The sequence below is a fragment of the Manihot esculenta genome, chromosome 11, assembly GCF_001659605.2.
Source record: "Manihot esculenta cultivar AM560-2 chromosome 11, M.esculenta_v8, whole genome shotgun sequence".
Taxonomy (NCBI): Eukaryota; Viridiplantae; Streptophyta; class Magnoliopsida; order Malpighiales; family Euphorbiaceae; genus Manihot; species Manihot esculenta.
In genome coordinates this window covers 2,159,551-2,182,356 of record NC_035171.2, presented here as the reverse complement: position 1 = coordinate 2,182,356, position 22,806 = coordinate 2,159,551, and the positions used below count along the sequence as shown (strand labels likewise).

At 32.3% G+C, this 22,806-nt stretch overlaps 4 protein-coding genes across 8 annotated transcripts; 3 read left to right on the top strand and 1 right to left on the bottom strand.

Moving 5' to 3' along the window:
- The first annotated feature begins 158 nt into the window (after positions 1-158).
- Positions 159-2,311, top strand: LOC110627062 (leucine-rich repeat extensin-like protein 3). Of its 2 annotated transcripts, XM_043961592.1 has the most exons (2): positions 159-1,471; positions 1,905-2,311. In XM_043961592.1, the coding sequence occupies exons 1-2, from the start codon at positions 938-940 to the stop codon at positions 1,914-1,916; spliced, it is 546 nt and encodes a 181-aa protein (XP_043817527.1). In that variant the 5' UTR covers positions 159-937; the 3' UTR covers positions 1,917-2,311. The 2 variants fall into 2 exon arrangements, with proteins under 2 accessions (XP_043817527.1, XP_043817526.1); XM_043961591.1 differs by having other exon boundaries at positions 160-2,311.
- A 1,338-nt stretch (positions 2,312-3,649) lies between these two features.
- Positions 3,650-5,490, bottom strand: LOC110627059 (growth-regulating factor 5). Its single transcript, XM_021773285.2, has 4 exons — positions 4,998-5,490; positions 4,424-4,910; positions 3,973-4,325; positions 3,650-3,890 (listed from the first exon to the last, which is right to left on the bottom strand). Exons 1-4 carry the CDS (start codon positions 5,185-5,187, stop codon positions 3,883-3,885), a joined length of 1,038 nt encoding a protein of 345 aa, XP_021628977.1. The 5' UTR covers positions 5,188-5,490; the 3' UTR covers positions 3,650-3,882.
- Positions 5,491-9,384: 3,894 nt separating this feature from the next.
- On the top strand, positions 9,385-10,310 carry LOC110626010 (auxin-binding protein ABP19a). Its single transcript, XM_021771735.2, has one exon. The coding sequence runs from the start codon at positions 9,441-9,443 to the stop codon at positions 10,065-10,067; it is 627 nt and encodes a 208-aa protein (XP_021627427.1). The 5' UTR covers positions 9,385-9,440; the 3' UTR covers positions 10,068-10,310.
- A 4,431-nt stretch (positions 10,311-14,741) lies between these two features.
- LOC110626806 (tRNA(His) guanylyltransferase 1) lies at positions 14,742-22,361 on the top strand. 4 transcript variants are annotated; one of them, XR_002489789.2, is made up of 14 exons: positions 14,743-15,575; positions 15,676-15,807; positions 15,928-15,972; positions 17,080-17,249; positions 17,366-17,451; positions 18,183-18,290; positions 18,980-19,236; positions 19,590-19,721; positions 19,813-19,857; positions 20,524-20,693; positions 20,856-20,941; positions 21,101-21,205; positions 21,686-21,906; positions 21,997-22,139. XR_002489789.2 is itself a non-coding variant. In XM_021772912.2 (13 exons), exons 1-13 carry the CDS (start codon positions 15,472-15,474, stop codon positions 22,105-22,107), a joined length of 1,551 nt encoding a protein of 516 aa, XP_021628604.1. In that variant the 5' UTR covers positions 14,746-15,471; the 3' UTR covers positions 22,108-22,361. The 4 variants fall into 4 exon arrangements, 2 of the variants coding, with proteins under 2 accessions (XP_021628605.1, XP_021628604.1); XM_021772912.2 differs by lacking the exon at positions 21,686-21,906 and having other exon boundaries at positions 14,746-15,575; positions 21,997-22,361; XR_006352573.1 differs by lacking the exons at positions 21,686-21,906; positions 21,997-22,139 and having other exon boundaries at positions 14,742-15,575; positions 20,822-20,941; positions 21,101-21,156.
- The last annotated feature ends 445 nt before the right edge of the window (positions 22,362-22,806 follow it).

Genomic DNA, 22,806 nt, shown 5'->3' with positions numbered 1-22,806 from the left:
ATGCCAATTGAATTTTGTGGGCTAACCCTAAATTCTGAGTGAGCAAATAGATTTTTGATGGGCCCAAATGCCCTCCCTTTCACTATCATTCAACATCCAAAAGTCCAATCCCATGTTATTACCCAAACATTTGGGCCCACATGATCTTACAGGGTGTGTCTCTGTTTGACAGGTCACGATCCCACAAAAGATTTTCTCTCTGTTTTCCTCTTCCTCTTCCTCTTCCTCTTCCTACGTAGTTAACACCTAACAGCTCTCCTTTTAGATTCTCTTTCTAGGCAACCAATCACCCCCAAAATTAGCCTCTGCTCCCATTCAACCGCGCATGCGCTGATTCTCTCTTCATTCATTTTCTCTTTCTCTGTTTGTTTCTCATATGCGTTTCTCAGAAAGAGGGATGAATCAGACATCAATGTGAATTCGCAGACGACATCTTCTCTCATTAATGGCATTTACCCAATATCTTTTTCCACTCGTTTTTTACTTGCCCTTTTTTGCAGAATCTGTAATGGAAATCGAGGATCCTCTGCATCTCTGAATGAAAATTCGAGATTCCTTTGTTTTTGTGTCCCGTCTAAATCATTTTGGGGACCAACCCATTTCATTCTTTTCCTTGATTTTTCTCGTGAAAAACAAAATTGACAAACATCTCCGTTTTCAGGATTAGCTCCTTATGCCACCCAAACCCCAGAGCTCTGCTCCCAAATCCTGAAACGAGGATTTGGAAGGAACGTACTTGACCCATTTCCTTGATTTTTCTCTACAGCGAGGAATTTCGGAGATTTGGCTCTTGTTCTCTGTTGCCCAGCCTTGAAGAACCCAAATTCTTGAATTAAATCAGAATACTAGGAATTCAGGAATTTGGGTTCGTATTCAGATGCAACAACCTCTTGAGTCCTCTAATCGAACGCCTTCTTTCTTTTGATTTTCTTGTTTAATGGGAACACAGTCATTAACCCTGATCCTTGTGATTTTAGGGCTTGTATGCAATTTCTGTGCTCTTCTTGTTGAGTCACGATCACAAAATGTCCCGGTATCACTCGCATTTGTATCAAAATTTGTAAGCTCATCGCCTCCTCCTCCTCCTCCTCCTCCTCCTCCTCCGCCGCCGCCGCCGCCATCACCACCTCCACCATCCCCTCCACCGCCACCGCCACCGCCACCGCCACCTCCACCTCCACCTCCACCTTCTCCAATACCACCTCCACCTCCACCTCCACCAACACCATCAACATCTCCACCATTCCCAACCCCTCCGTCACCATCCCCATTACCTCCCGCTCCCGAATCGACATCCCCATCATCTCCAGCACCTCCACGCTTGTCACCACCTCCCCCACATTCTGAAACCAGTGCTCTGCCGCCTTCACCAAGCAGTGCCTTACGCAACAGCTCCTCAAATGGAAGCAGGACGCTGCATCAATCAACTTCATCAACGCAAAAAAATCATGAAATGAACGCAGGGCAAAAGGTAGGCATATTGTTTGTTTGCATTGCAGCGATTTTGCAAATTGGTGTTGTTGGGTTCTTGGTTTTCAAGAGAAGGCAGCTTTTGAGGATCCAAGAAAGATATGAAACTTACTCTTCCTGAATTTCCAGTATTGTCAAGTTCATATCACTGATCCTCTAGAGGAGCTTTGATTAAAATTGAAGATTCTTTGTTCAAATTCTATGAAAGGGGCTGCAAAAAGATTGATTAATAGATACAAATGGCAGATCATTGGTTTGAAAATTTGGGGAATGATTCCCCTGTGCAGGTCCTTGAAGTCTTTGATTCTGTAAAGTGGTATTGGTTGATTGCCCTTTTCTTAATCTTGTTATTGAATTTCACAATCTAATGTAGTTTAATCTACACAGCTTATAATGCAGAGAAGAGTCTGAGCCATTTCTTTGTCATGTTACAGATTTTGGGCTAACATACTTGTAAACAATGTCTGGAATCATGGAAATTGGAAGGATTGCAATGATTTGTGCAGTTGTTTAATTTGATGAGCTTGGATATTGGGTTAAGCTTATTTGGAATGAAAAATGAAGTATGTCTGAATCTGAATTCAGTGGGTGCTTGAAAGAAGGACTGTTTTCCAGTAATGGAAAAATGAGGTGTCACCTGAAAGCATCCTTTTTTTTATTTTCCTTCATGATTAGATTGTTACTCTCAACGTATGCATGCATTCATTTTAGCACAAGAAGAAAGTCTGCTTTTCGTTGTAATCATTTCGCCATTTATTCTTTAATTGCTTAATAACTTACAACATTCTCATATGCTCGAGGAATTCAACTACAATACCTTAATAAAAAATTGGTTATTTTAGCCTCTTTCTATTTTTTTTCAATTTTGTCTAATTAATTTATGATAATTTAATAATAGAAATTATTTTATTTTAAATAAATCATTTATATTTAATATTTATGTTTAATTATTATAATTAATTTAAAATTTTAATAAATTAACTAATACAAATTGCTTAATAGAATTAATTTAATGTTTCAATTTATTTTTTTCAAAATTTAAATATCTTAACAATAAAAATGTGAAATACTTTCATAAAAAATGGCTTAAAATAATACTTATATTTAAAATCTTAAAAAATTAATGTTGAAAATATGATTTTCTATGAATTACTAAATTAGTAACAAAATGATATTTTTATTTTTTTTAAATAATATTTTTTTATTTGCAGCAAATTAATCGTTCAAAATATAATTTTTAAAAAAAGAAATCTAGCATTATCTATTCAATGTAATAGCAATGAAAATTTTCATTTACTTTTATTTTTACCAAACAATCAATCATTTTTAAATTCAATTAAAGATAAATGATATAATTTTAAACTAATCATATTTCATATATCAATTACATAATTTTTTGAATAAAATATTATTGTAAAAAAAGAATTTATTAAAATAAAATAATTTTATTAACAAATACTTATCAATTAATTTTATAATAATTGAGACAATAAAGAGAGAAAATGAACAATTAATTTTATAATCCAATGCTTTAATGGATTTCTTTCTCTCAGTTTTTATCTCCTTAACTTTCTTGTTTCAGGTTTTCATTACGCACAATTTGAACGTAAAATTCATTTTGACAACAACTTATAAAACCATAAAACTTATACAATCAGAAAATTTAACAACAACAGCTTCAACGGTTATAATAATTACATCATTTTGAAGAACATCGAACAATTTCAAATTCAAACAAATTGTTTATTACTACATTTTAAAGTTTATATAAAATATATTTTAACAATGATTATAAAATTATTAAATAATATAAAAAAATAACAGTTTAACGATAATTATTTCACACTCACATATTTAACCGGTTATAAATATATTCACAGACTTACAAAGCCTAAGCTCTTAGCTAGTTATAAATGCACTCACAAACTTACACAGCCTGCTGTAAGTGCATAGTTTTGTAAATGCATTCAAATAAAAAAGATTTCCCCTTTAAAAAAACAGTTATTATTTCCTTATCGGCTAGTTTAGAGATTCTTAATAAATGCAATGAGTAAGTTCTTGATAGTGTGAGCAGTGGCCTCAGATATTTCCCAGCTTAAACTTGGCAGGATTTATGATAGGATCCAATTCATTGGACAAAACAAGGGTTTGCTAGTTTCTGCAAATGTAATCTAAGATTCTTCCAGTCAAACAAGCAGTCTCTATAAATTCCAAACATGTTTCTTTCAAGGGAAAGAGATCAATTTAATGTTCCAGAAAGCAGAATACAGGAATCCTCCTGTATATCCTTACAATTATTAATCCCATCAACATTTCAAAAAAAAAGATGTTACCCTAGCCACAATTTCAACATCTAAAGCAGCATCTTCACCCACCAGCATATAGTACTCTTTTGGCCACACTAGAAAGATATCAACTATCTGCAAATCAAAAAAAAAAAAAATTTATCATTGTTAAGAAAAACTTGTATGCAAATTAGCAAGGAAAAAAAAAATCAATTACCCGCTGTGTGCAGTCCTGAACTGGGTGCAAGATCCAGCCACGAGTCTGTGCTCTTTGGTGGCCACTCACCAAAGAAATGGTGCAAAGGTTTCTGGGTTTCACCTTCTCTTTCTAATTTGATTGGTCTTGTAGATGATGACTTAAAATCAGTACCCAAAACGAAGCAATGCTGCTGATCTTCTTCTTGTTGTTTTGAAGTATCAGCTAAGCGTTGAAATTGTAATTGAGAGTAGCCTTTATAGGAACTCATTGCCAATTGCTGATATGGATCTTGTGAGCTTCTTGCACTCCCTGCTGAAGCTTCAGGGAAGAAAGCTCTCTCATCTACAACCTCCCTCATTCCATGAAAATATCTAAAAAAAGGAAAAAAAAAATATCAAACCATCAAAAGAAAACAATAATTTTGCTAAAGTATGCATCTATGCATCGAGATGTTTTAATTTATACGAACCTATAATCCTTATCTGCATGAGAAGAAGAGCCAGCGTCCAAAAACAAGTTATGGGTAGCACTATTTTGAGGGGAAAAACCAGAACCAGGAGGTCTAGAAGATGATGAAGAATGAGAGTAAAGGAAGGGATTAAGGATGGAGCTTTGGCTAGGATTTTGATAGACGGGGATTTCAGGCTCCATAGTTGAAGAAAGAGGAGAGAAAGAGTAAGAGGAAGCAAAAGGAGAAGTTGGGGTGGAGAGGTTTCTGTTGATTGATGGTAAAGGATTTGTTACAGTAGCTGTAGCTGTCGTCGAAGTTGCGGTCGAAGCAAGTTCCACAGGCTTTCTTGAACGATTTCTGCCTCTGTGCATGTGTCTCTCACAATATTTGGAGTCCGGGAACGCCTCCTTTGAGCATCTCCATTTCTTCCCATCTGTTCTTCTGCACCTCCCTGGCTCTGGGTCTGCTTTTCTGCCAAAACCCACCTGAAAACAACCCCACCCAACTGCAAAAACCCAGTGTCAAGTTTCTGATTTCTGACTCCAAAATTTAATAACTACAAGGTTAAAGAAACTATATATATGAAGCTTACCAGGTTGGTGAGGAAAGAGCCTGGAAGCCAAAGAAGACTCCAAGCTTCTTTTGACAGAATAAATGAGTTCAGGTGGGATTGGAACACCTGAGACCATATATTTGTAAATGAGAGCCTGATGCTCAAGCTCTTGCCACTGAGTTGGAGTGAAAGGAGACCTATTTCTTGTGTTTGGTGCGTTCATCATCATTGACGGAGACCAAAGAGAGAAAAAAATAAAATAGAAAAAGTTCAGAAATACCAAGAAGGAAGACCTAGTCCTTGTAGAGAGGTTTCAGAGGCAGCTGAGTTCTTGGTCTTGTTGTGGGGCTTGAGTTTTGAAGAGTATTTTTGCAGCAGAAGAGTCCATTTCTTGCTTTGCAGAATCGTCCACTGTGCATGGATAAAAACTAAATAGCTCCAGGATAAAACTGCTGCCACCTTCCTCTCTTTTCAGCTCTCTGTTGAGACTTGCACTGAGTGAGTCTGCTCTTATAATGACTGCACCTCTGTAACTTCTGTTGCTGCTTCTCTTGTCGCTGACATCTTTACATATATCCATAAACATCTGTACGAAAAAAATAATAAAAAAAACATTAGGGCAAGTCTTGTTTGCAACCTTTGAGTTCAAATTATGGACTTGGAAATGAGTGCCATGTCATTATGTGAAGCTGCAATGCAAAAATATAATGGAAGTGAACGTGGCAATCTTTTCCACCTCTTCTTCAGACATTTGCCTTTTCTTGTTTCTATTACAATGCTAAATATACTAAACAAAAATTGCCGACTTGGGTGTTTTGCTGCTAAAAACAAGTATAGATTTTCTTATTTTTATATATACTATTCCTCTACTGCTAATTTGATTGCAAAGATTATCAATGGGTGGGATGGATACCTTTAAAAAGCGTGCCTTAAATATGCATCATTTGGATTTGTGATACTGACAAGGTTGATCACGTCAGGCCAAGACAACAGTAAAATATTTTAAAGTGCTACTACTGATTGGCCACAAGTTCTCAGCATTAATGTATGCTAGAAAATCAAGAACTCAATTCTATCCTTTCTTCTCTTAAAAAAATGAGAATAAATAAAAAGAGAAAGGGTGGAAGAATTTGGACAGCAGCTCGGAGAAGGTGATGGCATTACAGAGCAACGAAAAAACTATTGGTTAAAGGAAGGACTGGTCTTGTCTGCTAGCAAATAAAAAGCTTTGTTTTTTTTTGTGTGATCTGTTGAAAGTTGGCAGCAAGAAGAGAGAGTTGTCAGAGGAAGTGCACTCTGAGGAGGAGGTGAGGGCGGTTCACACTCTTTTTCTCTGCCCCAGACAATGAACTTACACATGCCCAGCCTGCCATTTCTTCCTGTATTGTGCCTCAACTACACTCAGCTTTTCATTTATTAACCCAAATACTTTGCTCAATTTGCTTTTTCTTCTCTTTCCATATTAGTCATGCTCATCTTTATCCTTCACTGCCAACTATTTTTGCCAGATCCTTTGGCAGTTTCACTGATATAATCTCAACTCTCAAGTCTTTTTAAGTTCTCACCCTGTGATCAGGTATTTAATTTCACTGGGAGCTTTGCAGGCCTCCTGTTCAGGCCACCAAATCCTTATTAGATTTTACAATACATAATCTTTCTGTAAGTTTAATATGGGCAAATACTTAAATAGACCGATTTCATACCAATATATATTTATATAAAATTTTATATATTTATATTATAAATTGATTCAGTTCTGATCTAGTAGCGGTGTGGCCGGAGCGATTTGCTTGTGGATAGTGCTGCTGTGGCATCTGGAAGGCTATGGAAGTCTCGTCTCTAGGTTTGATTTGATTGGTTTGATTTCAATTGATTTGATTAATTTTGACTCTGGATTCGAACTCAGATGTGATTTTGGGCTAGTTGAATGTTCTCTTTTGGGTTTGTATGGGCTGCTCTTTATACTTTGCCCCATATTAGCCTTATTAAAATAATTTTTATTTTTATTTCAAAATTTTAAATTTTGAGGTTCCATTAAAAAAGAGAATTTCTGCTAGCTTTTTAAATTTTTATAAAATTAAATAATTTATTTTTATTTTAAAATTACTCCATTAAAATATATTTTATATTTTATAAAATTGAATTATTTAGTATCTTTTATTAAAAAAATCATTAAATCGTGTTAAATATTTATATTATTTATCACCTATAATTCTAACGAAATATATCATTTAATTTCTATAATATTAAATATTTATACATTTATCAATAATATAACAAATGTACTAATAATTTATTTAACTAAAAACTAACTAATTTAATTTTATAAAATAAATTTCTAAATTTCTTAAAAATCCTAAAAGTTAATAAATTCTATTAGAATCCCGTCCGACTCTGAATCCGAACCCAATGATGTACGGTTTAGAATCTTATGCGGTAAAAAGGAGATTGGACAGCGGAGCGGTTCACTCTTATTTTCTGTCCCATTCTGCGCAGCAAGGTTCTCGCTCAGTTGCTCTGAAACTGAAACTGTGACATGAGAAAAAAAACCTGAGGGAAACCATGTAGAGGCTTATTCACTCTGCTGCCAGTAGGGTGGTTAGAGATGGAAATCCAGGCCATGGAATAGTTTTTTCTCTGGGTAATTTTGACACCATGCAGACTAGACCTTGGATTGTTAATTTTCTGAAACCGAAATGATTACTGTTTCTATCCTAGTCTAAGACGACTAGTCGTCTATCTTTTAAGAGACCAAGAAAGGTAGGGTTCTTTGGTCTACTTTTATTCAATTCTGCCATTTCAGTACAGCTGCTAATATAATGTTTAGCTAAGTTCAGGCATTAAAGTTGCATTTGTGGTTCTCACAATTCATTTCCTTCTTTAATAAGCAGACTGTAGCAAAGAATGTTACTGTTGGTGATAGTGTTAGTAGTGGTCATCAAATGCTGGGGAATTTGGCCCTTCAATGCAGTATTTTAGTGTGGAGAACAGGAAATGTTTGTGCTTTTTACGTGTGGATGCTTCTTTGCATGTGTTGCTTTGGCTTTCAGTTTGTTTTTGTCTCCATTGCTTGTGAAAAATGGACCTGTTGCACAATCTGTATTACTGTGGACATTAGCTTTTGGGGTTAAAATTAACAGTCAAACTCACAAAGATTCTCCTTTTCCATATATTGTAGCAAATTTGCCTCTCTTTCTTTTCTTTTTTCTGGAATTCTTTGGGCTTAGGATAATGGACCTGAGGCCCATGTTGGCTTGGATGCAGCTGTTACTTGGGGAGAAGTTCTACTAAGGATGTCCGGGCATTTTGTCATGTATGTTCAGGTAAGCATTTCTTGGTGATTTTGCATTTTGCATATGGCATTTCTTGGTGATTTTGCATTTTGCATATGAATTATCTGCCTCTCCATTACCAGTGAGGATGCTATATGGTCGACTAAAGTTGAAGTTAAGCTTCGTTTTTTAGTTTTTCAACATAAAACATTATTATGAATCACATGGATGATGTTAAGTTTGTTTATTTAGGACAATTACCAGTGCATTAACCACAGTTTCTTCAGCTATGATCTATGAAGCACTCAATTCACAAATGCATTTAGATTTCTGCATCTAAAACTAGGAAAACTCTGTTAAGCACACAAGTGCTTATCTTAAAAATATCTAATAAAGATTCTTAATGATTTTTATGCCCCTCTAACTTCCCTGCCACCACTTTTCTGTGATGGTTTTCTGAAAAGAATGTTATTCTTGTTTGCACTTTAATGATGAACAGGTGAAAGAAGTTGAAGCATTGGTTAATTAGTTCATTTATGCCCATTCTGTTTGGCAGAAAGCTTAGGAGGAGGGGAATTCTTCTATACCACACAAAGGTTACATGGTTGCCATCTAAAGGACAGCAGAATTTTGATTGATACCCCTTATAGCTCTTAGCTGTCAAATTGTTCTGTTATAATCCTCCTATCTTTCTTCCCATGTGCTGCTATTGGACCACAAATTTCATGATATCCTAATCATCTCTCCCTGTCTTTCACCACTGTAATTTTCTCAAGTTTTGTACTTTGGTGATCATCAAAGGGCACAATTAGCAACTCTTAGAAATACATAATCTAATACTTAATTTGAGGACTGCCAATGTTTAATCAGGAGTTCAGATAATGATGTACTAGTAATGTGAATTTGCCACCGAACTGATACTGATTAATCATGCTTGTTATGTTTGAGTAATTGAAATGCTAGAAGAACAGCTTTGCAGTCATTAGCTGTATCATCAATGCAAAAGAGGCTTCTTGTCTTTTAGGAAAATCTAGAGGGGGGGTTCACCATTTCCCAATATGCTTAACAGCATCAAAATTTGTGGTCCTCTTCTGGCTGCTCTTGATGTCAAATTGCACCATACCTCATCGAGAACTTTCTATATAAACTTCATTGGTGCCTTCAAAAGGTTGCAACCAAAAGCACCAGTTGTTTAACAACATTTAGGAAAATGCTTCACATCCTCTTTCTTGTTGCTCTCCTATTCTTCCCATCCTTCGAAGCTGCAGATTTCTGCGTTGCAAAACTGAAAGGTGCAGGCAGTCCTTCAGGGTATGCCTGCAGGAGCCCTGCAAATGTCACAGTTGATGATTTTGTGTTCACTGGTCTAGGCATTGCTGGTAACACTACGAATATTATCAGTGCTGCTGTGACGCCAGCTTTTGTTCAGCAATTTCCGGGAGTAAATGGTCTTGGCCTATCCTCTGCACGACTGGACCTTGCACCAGGGGGTGTTGTTCCAATGCACACTCACCCTGCTGCCTCTGAAATTCTCTTTGTAGCATCTGGAAAAATTACTGCTGGTTTCATTTCATCATCTGCAAATACTGCTTATGTAAAAACTCTTAACAAAGGTGATGTTATGATTTTTCCACAAGGGTTGCTTCATTTTCAGATAAATGCTGGTGGAACACCTGCACTTGCTATTGTTAGCTTCAATAGCCCTGAACCTGGTCTGCAAATTCTTGATTTTGCATTGTTTGGCAATAACTTGCCCTCTCAGTTGGTGGAGAAAACAACTTTTCTTGATGATGCTCAAGTGAAGAAGCTCAAGGGTGTCCTTGGTGGTACTGGCTAGGCTTGTATGGCAATATCCCTTCTTTGCTGTGTTGTAGTTGGATTAATTTTATTACTGTGTTCTTCTTCCGACCTATGGATTTTTCTGATCATTGTTTAGTGATACTGTGGATCTGAGATTTTTCTTAAGCATTGAAAGATGATTGTAATTTGTTCTGTCTCATGTTATCTGAGAATTGTGTATCCCAGTCAGTTTTTTGCAAAGATGTGAACCTTCTTAATTGACAAGTTTTAATTTTTCTCACTTCTCAGAACCTACCTGTGAAATTTCACTCAATGAATTGCCAAGGCCATGAATGTAAAAGGCTAAAAAGCAAAATGCTGCAAAGTCCATGGATGATGGATCATCTTATCCAATTCTCCGTATACATCTTATCCATTCTATGTATGGTTGAACTTCGACCAAAGAAAAGAAAACTCTATCTATGGTTTTAACCCCTTGTGCATTTAGAGGCACTAGAAAAAATTCCTATCCTCTTCGAGCCTAGATTTGCTTATCCATGAAATTAACTAACTCTAACTTTTGCTCCACTAACAGTTAGGATTCTTTTTTCAATTTACACAAAAAAAAAAAAAAAAAAAAAAAAACCTCTTTGGTCCAGCCAGCATCGGACAACGGGCTATAGGCCCATGAAAATTTTCATAGATAGGTTTACATTAGCAGAAAAAAATTATTATTAGATCGTGTATATTTAAAAAATTTATTAATTAATTTTTATTTTAAAATTACTCAATTAAAATATTATGAATTTTATAAAATTTTAATTTTAAATTTTTATTAAATAAATCTTTATTCTCCTTTAATACAATTTAATTTATTTAATTTTAGTCGTTCATTTTATTTTGTTCTCTCTATTCTCTATCTTTTTTCAATTTAAAAAATTTATTTTTTATCTTTAACATTTCAACTCTAATACGTAATTTTTTAAAAAAATTATTCATTTATTATGTAATTAAATTTTATATGCTATTTGTATTATTCAAAAGTAGTTATCTCATTTAATTAGTTTCTAATCCATTTATATAATTGAAATTATTTGTTAAATTATTAAAATTAGAAAAATAAATTTTGAATTTTTATAAATAAAAGTGTTTTATGAATAATATTTTATTAATTAATGAGTTTTATGAATTATTTAAATTTAAAAAAATATAAATTTAATGGGTATTAAGTTAAATAATTTAAATTTAAAAAATTTTAAATATAAATTAAATATTATTTTATAAATAATAGATTAGATTATTTAAATTTAGAAAAAATAAATGAAAGTGTTGTTTTCACTGGTAATAAGTTTGATAATTTAATTTAAAAAATAAATTTTTATAATAAATATTATATTAAACTATTATTACTTTAATAATAATATTTTTTATAAATTTATAATGTTATAATTATATTAAAAGTTTTTTTTTACCTTAAATATTATTAAAAGTCAACTTCATAATAAAATAAATAGAAATAGTAATGGATTGCCTATTTTTCGATATTCGATTTGATGAAATCTTAATAGTATAGATTTGAGTAGTTATAATTGGAATGATTTTGATTTTAAAAAATAATAACCGAGTTTGGATCACGTTCAAATTTTATTTATAAAATAATTACTGTCCGCACTGTTTATATAAATAATTAATTTAATATAAAAATATATATATTTTATAATAATATTTATAATTTTTTTATATATTTTTATTTAAAAATTAAAATTTAAATATTTTTAAAAATATTAAATTTTTTATATAGAAAATATTTTTTATATAAATTATTAATTAAAAACATAAAATTAAATAAATTTTAAGCGTATTCAAATTATTATCTAATTTGAAATGAATTTAAATAATTTATATTAATTTTTAATAGATTTTAAAATAAATTTAAATATTACTAATATAACTCGAATTCAAATTCGAATAATCTAATTTTTATGGATACATTACTTATTTACATTCCTTAAAATGAGAGATTTATTATCAATTATTATTAAAAATTTATAACTATTAAAAATAAAGTTATTATTAATATATTTTAATTAATAAAAAATAAATAAATTATAATAATTTATTAACTTTTTATAAATTTTTTTAAATATATATTTATTTTATATATTTTATTTTCATTAATTACTCATTAAAATTGAGCATCAGAACAAAATTTCTATGTCAGCAGATGCTTTAGTCTATTTTCCTTTCTTTTTGATATTTGCAAGACAGTACTGTTAATTTGTCCCCATATTGCCATGTCTTGAGAATTGTCCCCACAAGCTTTTATGGAGATTTTTTAGTCATATTCACCAAAGCATATGCCGTGGCCTACCACTTTATACCTCAATTGGACTCAAATTTAATTTCAATCTCTTCTTTGATTCCTTCCCTTATCCGTTGAACTATATTCTCTGAAGTTCGTGAATTTGAGAGACCAAATGATGAGATAGCCTTGAATTTGATGAATGCTTGGGCAATCTCTGTTTTAGAAGAGTATCCTGACATTATCTTTTCCTATGGCTTTAGTGGTGCTTCAAATTTTGTTACTTTTCACCATTTAGTTATTAATGTTTGTTGTAATTTGAGCAGCTACAAGTATTGCTTGCTAAGTGAAAGATTCACACAATCATTTTTTGATATGAGTGGCAGTTTTGTTACAATGAAGTTCTTCCAAAAGGCGAGCCAGGGTACTATTTTATTTTGCTAGCAAATTTATTATCAAAGAAACCCCTAAAATTATAAGTTATATTCTGAGATTTAAAAAATAGGGTTTTATAATGGTTGAGTAAATTTGGTCTAAAAGGAGGATCCTCCTCTCCTTTTATTCTTTTCTTTTATCTGCCAGTGACGTGTAATAGTTTCACTGTCATTAGGCCACCTGTTTCTGCCATACGGATACGGACGTACGAAAATATCATATATTTACTCCATGCATAATGGCCATTTAATTCTCTCCCAATACGCGTGTAAACAAGTCTGCTGGATGTATGGGCCGGATATCTCTTCTCCTACGGGGCCCACTATCGAGTATGATGCAAGGAGACTGGCCCAAGAGAGGTCCGATCTCGAGACCGGATAATCAAGACCCAACCTCATGGCCGAGTGATTTAGGCTGATTCGTTGAAAGAGTCTCTTATCCTTTAAGTAAGGGTTGTGGTTATGGGTCTGACCTTATACCGAAGTGAGGAATTTAACTTATAAGATTATTGTATATTGTTAAAATAAAAAATACACTAACATTTAATAGAAAATTAAAAAATTAATAACGATTAATATAATAAATTTTAAAAAACAAAAAAAATATATATACATTAATAATGATGATAAAAATAATAAATTTTATTTAATATATATATTATTATTTTATATAAAAATAAAATTAAAAAATTCATTCCGCTCATCGTGAGAAGCAAAATATTTTATTTTTTATATCAAGTTTCAAAAGTGATACAATTAATGGAGAATAAATCACAGTATCTTATTTTATTTTTTGAAATTTAAAATAATATAAAAATAAATAAATTTCCACATAACAGAATGTTTAATTTTATTAATATACCAATTTTACATATTAATTAAATATAAAATTTATTGCCATAAAATAAAGAAATAACTCTAAAGAAAAATTAAAAATTTAATTAATATATATGATTTCCAAGTGAGAAATAATATATTTAAATTTATAATACCTCCTTTTAATTATATTTTTAGTAAATTTTATTTATATATATATATATATAATTGGACTTTAAAATAAATTGATAAGATTCCTATTAAACTTACATATTGATAAATTACACAATTAACCCTATATATTTATGATATGTGGTCCAAATATATTTTTAATATTTGATACATTTTTAACTTTATTTCTATATAAAATAAAATTTAATATATAATTTAAATTTTTAATCACTATTAATGTATGATTTTTTAATTTTATACTATTTTCTAATATAATAGGTACAGTTCTTATTATATCTACTTTTTAATATATTATATTATTAATATCGTAATAAAAATTTTATTATATTTTTATTATTAAAAAAATTTATGATATTTTTTATTTTAATAATAATTAAAATTTTAAAAATATATTTATCAAAATTGAGTAAACATCATATAAAAAAACATTTGAAAAAGTATTTTTATGATATAGCAATAATTCTATAAAAAAAACCATATAAAATTTTTTTACCATTGTTTATTTATTTAAAAATTTTATAAAAATCATAACTAATATAATTTAATGTGAATAATTATATAGAATAAATATATACAATCAATTAAAATTATTATAAAAAAATATTAACCGTAATAAAATATAAAATAATTAAAGAATTTATAGAATTAATTATATAAAATATTATAAACTAAAATTTTATTCGATTTAAATAATTATAAAAAATTAATAAATATAAATAATTAAAGTATAATAAAAAATAAAATCGTAATTTTAATATTTTGAATCAAAGTGTTACAATAAAATTATTAAACTTAAATTATTACAATTTATTATATTAATAATTTTAATAATTTTATTTTTTTTATTTTTTATAAAAATATAATTTTCATTATCCATTCTTATAAAATCCATCAACACAATTTCTATTTTATGTATTTCTTCGTCCAGTTATCTCTCCTACATTATTAAATAGCTCATTTCTTCATCCAGTTCTCTCTCCTACAAAACCCACTAGCCCATAGCCCGACTCAAATCCACAAAAAAAAAACAAAAGACCCAACAGCAGCCCTATCCAACCATCACTGCCTGAAACTGCCACTGATCATCATGGCCACAGCTACCAAAATAAACCTCAAACCAGAGCCAACCACAACTAACCAAACCACCATCTCAAAAAAGGCTTAAATCGCTGACAAAAAAAAACCACTTGAAAGGAGGCGACGCAAAAGAGCCTCCAGCTTGTCTAAAGCCTATGGGAGCGGTGATTGCCGGACGCATCCGCGCGATCCTAGGTTGCTGCCGTCGACATGCAATAACCCTCTGTTGAAGCAGAGGCAATGACCACCAATCGGGGAGAAGATTTAAAAAAACGAAGCCTCCTCACCACTAGTCCACTGCCAAAATCGATCCATATCCAACCACAAGTAAAACCGCAAATATCCTAACGAAAACCACAAACAACAAATAAAACTGTACACACGCCGAGCGATGGAGAGACTAGGAATGGAAGCTCTTTCCCCGCCAGCCGCTGATGGATTATTGCTTTCATTCTTTATCGAAGGCAAATCAACCGTCATCAGTAGCTTATTATCCAAGTGAATTTGTTTCTCTTGGTCCTTATTTCTTCCTGATTCTACATCAGTAGCTTGTTACACTTTAGAGGATATACTGTGAGCTATTTGTTTGATAGTTTTTTTGTGAGAGAAATTGACACAATAGCCAAGCAACGCAAAGAATAATGGCAAACAGCAAATACGAGTATGTGAAGTCATTCGAGGTTAATGATGAGGTCATGTCCCCTAACCTCATTGTTGTTCGAATTAATGGCTGTGACTTTCGGAGGTAAATATAAAAATCTAAACTTTTTGAACTCCTCCAGCATTACTAATCTCTTGGTTGCAGTGCATCTGATTTTACTACTTCCTTTTGTCCTTTGAACTAGATTCTCTGAAGTTCATGAATTTGAGAGACCAAATGATGAGACAGCCTTGAATTTGATGAATGCTTGCGCAATCTCTGTTTTAGAAGAGTATCCTGACATTGTCTTCTCCTATGGCTTTAGTGATGAATATAGGTGCTTCAAATTTTGTTCCTTTTCACCATTTAATTATTCCTGTTTGTTGTAATTTGAGCACCTACAAGTATTGCTTGCTAGGTGAAAGATTCACACAATCATTGTTTATATGACTGGCAGTTTTGTTTTCAAGAAGACAACAAAGTTCTACCAAAGGCGAGCCAGGTCCTCCTCGATGATTTTTTTTTAAATTTCTTTTATATTATATGGAGCTCTAGTGCTTATCTCTGCCAGTGATGAGACAACAATCTTTTTATTATTTTCTGCTATAACACTTTGTGGCAAATCCATTTGCGTTGTTTAAGCCATGATTAAAATGCACCAACCTCCTGTACACTGGAAAATGACAAGAAGAAAATAAAGTAAATTAGGAAAAGAAAGTTAATCTATAACAAATGCTTTCCTTTATATGCTTTGCATCTGTATAAAATTCACTGCAACTTCATCTACAATTAATTAATTTAATTGATTATTAGTTTCATGTAATTCTTATCAGATTTCTAGAATTTCTGCTGCCTGTAGTGTAGTTGCCTTCTAGTTGCTTTTCATGTGCTTTCCCTCTTCAATCCTCGCTGAGTTTACTTGTCATCATCATCCCTGGTATATCTTTTCTGATGAACACCAGTTGTAATTTCTTGTATGCGACCTCGCATCTTAATTTGTATATATTTCTTTTATCTTGTTCAAGCAAATTTGTCTTCAAAGAAGCCTCTAAGATTATAAGATTACAATTAGTTTATCTGATGGGATTATTGGATATCAGATTGTTAGGCTGGGTTAGTTATGTGAACTAGGCATAAACTCAAATTCAAGTCACAACAGACTTCTTTGGCACTCGAACACTTGCCTATCCCCATTAGTAAAAAAGAATAAATCTAGGAGTTTCATGGTGACTGACATTGTTTTATGCTATTTTTGTTTAAAAAATGATATTTTAGCTGAAGTAATAATGGTTTTGAATGACTACTGAAATGGTTATCTGGTAAAGGTCTGGTTTGATTTCTTTTTTTTTGTCGAACAGTTTGATGGTTGATTCCTGTGGTTTATGGTAGGCAGTACACAATATAATTAATAAATGCATTTTGTGGTTTGATTAACATGAGGAAAAGAATTACCCTTTTCTTGTTTCCCTTTCCTGTTAAGTCTGGTAGTTTAATATGCTAATTTCATTTATAAGACTTGCCTAATATAATTATCTCTTTTTTTTTTGTCTCTGAAATTTCTTGTCGCCTTGGATGCAGTATTTATTGGTTTCTTGCTTTGCATTTGCAGCAAAATTCTATCCCTCATTGTTTCCTTTTTCTCTTCAATTTATCCTACAAAATGGAAAGAGTTCTTCCCCCAGAAAGAGATGAGATATCCCCCAACATTTCATGGGCGGGTCATATGTTGTGCAACAATAGAGGTTCTACAAGAATATCTTTCATGGAGACAAAATGAATGTAAGTTTTCAGCAAAAAATTACTGAGCTAAGAGTATTTGTTAACTTCAAGTGCCAAACATCTATTAAAGCAAATCATGGTTCAAAATATATCATATATGTTTAGTTTTCTTGCAGGCCATACTAATAACCAGTATAACACTTGTCTTTGGAAGTTGGTTGAAAGTGGGAAGACTGAAAAAGAAGCGCAAGAAATTTTGAAGGTCCTTTTTCTCATTCTCCTCATCATTTTATAATGTCCTATCCAGTATGCATGTGTACACATAAATAGTTACTTAATTGTTATGTATGTATTTGTGAATGTGTTTGTATTACTTAGGGAAAAGTACAAAAAGTATCATCAAGTTTTGCTGTTTGATGCTTAAAAGCATATGGTTCAATTTTTGACAAAACAGTATCCCAAGCTTTACTGCAGTAGTACTTTAAGGACAAATGCCATTAACTTTGTTAACCTGCCAGTGTAAAATAAATAAACTCATTTTTTTACTAAAAATATGTTAATTTAACTTTCACATTATTTATAGGATCTAAAATACTTTTAAAATGTTATTTTACTATGCTCAACACTGCTATATCAATAAAATTAACAGTATTTGCTAACAAATTAAAACTTAGGGTTCCATTTTGTAAAAAATTGAACGGTAGGTCTTAGGTGTGTGAAACCTCATGGTATTTTCTTTTTGGTACTTCCTCATCACTTATATTAAGTTGTGGACATGTTCTTTTAGTTTACAATCCCGCTAATCTTATGAAAATTGTGTAAATTTGCCCCACTGTTTTTCTCCCTTTTTATAGCCTTCCTTTCTTTCAGATTTGTCTTACGAAACTGAGGGAATCCTCTTTGTTTTGATGTTTTCCCTAGCCATGCATGTCTCATGCATTTGCTCAAACCATAATGTTATCTTTACAAGCACTCATCTGTCAATTTTTGCAGGGCACTCAAAAGCAAGAGAAAAATGAGCTTCTCTTTCAACAATTTGGTGTCAACTACAAAAAACTTCCTGAGATGTTTCGTCAAGGATCTTGTGTTTTCATGAAACAAGTTATCTCCATTCTCCTTTAAGTATCATTATGATTCCTGATGCATTCATGTTCTAATTTCATTTTTATTGAAGTGTTGCCAATACTTTACATTTGAATATTTTATTTTTCACATTTCATGGGAAATTAATATCCCTATTGTTTTGGGATTTTGAAGACAATTTTTTAATTCACAACATTCCCACATGATATCAAAATGAAGGGAATAGGGAGGGAATCCTGCTATCAGATATGTCCAATTTTATTCACTCAGTGCTGATTAAGTTGACAATCTTGCATAGATACCTCTACAAAAGTAGTCATCTTCTTGTTATATCCATTGAGAAAATTGATGTTTCTATATTCTTCACTTTTGTAATGTAATACTTCCTACATGCCACTTAATATGTTCAGCTGCATTTATTATGAGGAAACTGGTGAAACTTTAGATTGTTGGCTATAGATTTCAATTCTATGTATGGATGATAATCCTCTGCTAATCACTAGGTTGGCAAAGAATTTGGAAATAAGTGCCCTTTAATTCTATATTTATGCATTGGCTTTCATTGATTTTTTACAAATTGACATAAATGCATTTCTTAGGAATCAAAAGAAGTTAAGAAGGTGATGATTAATTTCATAATTTCTTTAGGTCTATATTGTTTATGACTTGTAACTGTTTAAGCTAAGATCTTCTTTGGAATACTACAGGAGGAAGATATTGCAAAGTATAGTGAGAATGGTACTCCTGTCAAGAGACTACGGAGAAAGGCAAGAATAGTCCATTCTGAGAACGTTGCTGGGAGAAGCTTTTGGAATGTGCACCAAAATCTTCTCAAGGACATAGGCGGTTTTGCAGAAGATAATGGTAAAATTAACCCTGACTACATTAGGTCTTTCCTATTCGAAAACAAATTGATGCCGTCTACTTGGATTGTGATTAGAATTGATGGATGCCATTTTCACAGGTAAAGACTAGTAGTGTTGTCAATTGTTCTGATTGGGACAATTGTCTTTCTTTCCAATAGGCTAAATGCAATAGGAGTGCTGCTCTTCTGAAATTTTTTAAAAAAATCAATTCATTCAGTTCTTTTTGGAACTTTTAGAATCTTTTGTAGCTTGCCTTTGTGTTACTCAGGAAATTGCAAACCCTTGATTAGGTTTATTAATCGGACAATGCATGCAACTTCAAGTTAACAGGAGTTATCTCTCTACACAAAAAACCATGATGTTGTTAATTGTTTAGTCTGTTGCATATTTTTTTTTCTTTCTGTCCTACTTACCTTGCCAAGAAATAATTTAGTTTTGTTGTTTGTGGTAGATTTTGTGATGTTCATGCATTTGAGAAGCCGAATGATTTGCAAGCTCTGAACCTTATGAATTCATGTGCAATGGCCGTTTTAAAAGAGTTTCAAGATGTTATGTTTTCTTATGGTGTTAGTGATGAGTACAGGTATCGGATTTATGCACCTTAATTTGATGTCTCCAATTTTTACTTGGACCTGCAAATTCAGTATTCATATGTTTGGCTGTATAATTTTCAGCTTTGTTCTGAAGAAGGACTCTGAATTTTTCCAGAGGCGAGCCAGGTATCTCTTTAATCTAGTGAGCTTTGTAACTGCTACGCACAGCTCTCGTTTTCTATTAACCGAGGCACATGAATTGTTGAATGGTCCTAGTTGTCTATATAATACTTCTTATCAGCAATCCATGTCAAAATACTATTCACTCCCATTTATATTTGCCTTTTGAAGTGTCCCACCTATCTTTGTAATCCCAGTAATCAGAAAACTATGTTAAAGTGAACACTTAGACAAAATCAACTTGTGGACTCCTAGCAAACATACAATAAAGTTCAACATGTTTATTTTATTGCTCACTTATGGTCTAATGAGTGAAAGCAAGTTATTAAAGGGAATGCTACTGAATTTCCCTGCTAAAAAAGATGACTTTTGAGTGCATTTGAATCAAATGAAAATTTGAATTATGATTCTGCATTTTTCTTGTATGAAATAGAGGTCTGAAATTCTTTTTGTTTTCTAAGAATAGCACAAAAAAAATTAGTCTCTCCTTGAACATAATGTCTTTGACTGGTTCTCTTGTGAATCTTCATGATATCTGTTGAAATTAGAAAGAAGCACAAGTGTGTCATTGTAGCTGTTGCATCCCGATATGTAACTCGAACTTAGGCTTGCACGGACTTGGTCCTCCTTACCTGTTTGTGATATATCTTCTATTCTCGATTCTGCTTGCAGTGGTATTGTTTCTGCCATCGTGTCATTCTTCTCCTCAATGTATGTGATGAATTGGAAATCTTTCTTCCCAGAGAAAGAACTCAAGTATGCTCCTTCCTTTGATGGAAGGGCTATATGCTATCCTTCATCTGAGATTCTTCGAGATTATCTTTCTTGGAGACAAGTTGATTGTGAGTAATATTAACTAAATTTTTAATTTTTACCAGTGCTTTCGAATCATACTTTTTACCTATGACAGTGTAAAGCTGTCTAGCATTTGAATTTGTTCTTTTTAACATGACTGGAAGTCCACTATCAGAATAATAATCTTCTGTGCGCCCTTGAGGTTGCAGGCCACATCAACAATCAATACAATACTTGTTTTTGGGCACTTGTTAAGTCTGGAAAAAGTAAAAGTGATGCTCAAAATACTTTAAAGGTGTTGATCTCTCTCTCTCTCTCTCTCCATCTCCTTTTAGAAAATGACCTATGGTTGTTAATCGTAATTTTGGTATTGGAATTTACAGTTTGCTTGGGGAGGCAATCAATAGATGAGTCAAACCCTTTGTTATGTTCTGCAAATGTTCTTGTTATGCAGGGTACTCAAGCACGAGAGAAAAATCAAATGCTCAAGCAATTTGGTATTGACTACAATGCATTACCAGCCATGCTTCGCCAGGGTTCCTGTGTTTTCAGATTAAAGGTTTTCTATTTGTTCACATTGGATTCCCCAATACAGTATTTCTTTATCTCGACTTAACTGCTCTAACCTAATAATTAGTCCCATAATTCTCTCTGCTATCTTTGTCTTTAAATTTGATTCGGAAGAATATTTATGGTTTCCCATTTGCTTCTTTATACTGGTTTGATGACTAAGTTTTCAGTTATGGACTTCTCAATTGGAATTGTCCCTAGTTGAATGGTTGAATAATGTGCCAGTCTAATGATATGGACACGAGGAAGTAGTTTTCTAAAGTGAATTTAAAACACTGGTCTTTTCCTCTTGTCCAAAGAATGTAGTCACCTTTTGCATATAATCGATATCACTGTGCTTCCCTGTATGGGCAATCTACCTTTATCCTATTAATGCATTTTTTAAACTTTTTTGTTCTTCTTTTTCCCTCCATTATTTCTTTATCCTTTACTCTTTCCTAGTATATTAACTTGACCCTTCTTTTTCCAGATTAGACATTGATATTGCGGGAAAGATGTAGTTTTATTTGGCCTTCATTTATGTGAATAATGTTTTTCTGAAACTTGGAATGCCAACTGCGGAAACCAAAGGATAGAATATATTTGGTGAACTGTGGTGATTGGCCTTCATTGTAGACTTTGACATGCTCTTTAATACTCCAAACTTTCAAAGATGGCTGAAACTGTCTTACGATGTTTGACAAATAGAATGTCAGTTATTGTCATGCTATTATTCCTTGATCCCACTAATATTCACTGTTATTTTCAGTTCTTGAAGCTTGTATTTTGTTTTGTATGCAGGAGGATGTTGTGATACATGACAATGGAGCATGTGTTAAAAAGGTAATTGTAGACTATTGCAACATAATTGAGCCGAGTTTTTGGGAAGCACATCCAGGCATCATTGATTAAAAGCCCTATGTACTAGTAAGCACCTTTTTGTCGGTCTTGGATGCTGCCTGGATCTGTGTTGACATCAAGATAATTAGTTCCCATTTATGCCAAGGTCCATTGATTGGATGCTAAAGGCTGAATTATTGGGAATTAATTTTATTGTTTAAACGTGATGTTTCTGATGTACTGTTGTCAAATACATTTCTTCTTTCTCCTTTTAAACCAAATGGGGCTGACATGGATTTTAATACAAAATTATCCTTAAGTCGTTATAGTTTAATCTGACATGGATTTTAATGTGATGATTAAAGGTATATTATTCAGTTGATATACTCGTTCCAGTTTTCAGTATCATAGTCTCCGCATTTAAACATTTCTAAACTTAAACTTGGTTTGATTTTGAATGATTCTAAATTTTTATTAGACTCTAAAACTGATATTTATATTAGTTGATATTTATATTAGTTGGGTTCATCGTCATACTATTCTAACTGCTCATATTTTCATTAGAGAATCTATTAGGCATGATCGTCTTTCTATTTGGAATGATATTACTCATTGTTTGATTGAATTTTATTAATACAATAAGTAGTTTTGCTTTAAAAAAAAATAATAATAGACTGCAGAGGATTGATAAGCCTCTTCCTGATGGACTGGACTGTATTTCGTTGTCATTGAGCCTGTTTGGGCCACAACCAGGTGAGAGAAGAAAAGGAC

What these genes read in the sequence shown, in the direction of transcription:
- LOC110627062 (XM_043961591.1), top strand. Translation starts at nt 938, where the DNA reads ATGGGAACACAGTCATTAACCCTGATCCTTGTGATTTTAGGGCTTGTA.
- LOC110627059 (XM_021773285.2), bottom strand. Translation starts at nt 5,187, where the DNA reads ATGATGATGAACGCACCAAACACAAGAAATAGGTCTCCTTTCACTCCA. An exon ending in GCTCTTTCCTCACCAACCTG is followed by an intron (nt 4,911 to 4,997) that starts GTAAGCTTCATA and finishes GGGTTTTTGCAG; the next exon opens with TTGGGTGGGGTTGTTTTCAG. An exon ending in CATGCAGATAAGGATTATAG is followed by an intron (nt 4,326 to 4,423) that starts GTTCGTATAAAT and finishes TCCTTTTTTTAG; the next exon opens with ATATTTTCATGGAATGAGGG.
- LOC110626010 (XM_021771735.2), top strand. Translation starts at nt 9,441, where the DNA reads ATGCTTCACATCCTCTTTCTTGTTGCTCTCCTATTCTTCCCATCCTTC.
- LOC110626806 (XM_021772912.2), top strand. Translation starts at nt 15,472, where the DNA reads ATGGCAAACAGCAAATACGAGTATGTGAAGTCATTCGAGGTTAATGAT. An exon ending in GGCTTTAGTGATGAATATAG is followed by an intron (nt 15,808 to 15,927) that starts GTGCTTCAAATT and finishes TATGACTGGCAG; the next exon opens with TTTTGTTTTCAAGAAGACAA. An exon ending in CTTGTGTTTTCATGAAACAA is followed by an intron (nt 18,291 to 18,979) that starts GTTATCTCCATT and finishes GGAATACTACAG; the next exon opens with GAGGAAGATATTGCAAAGTA.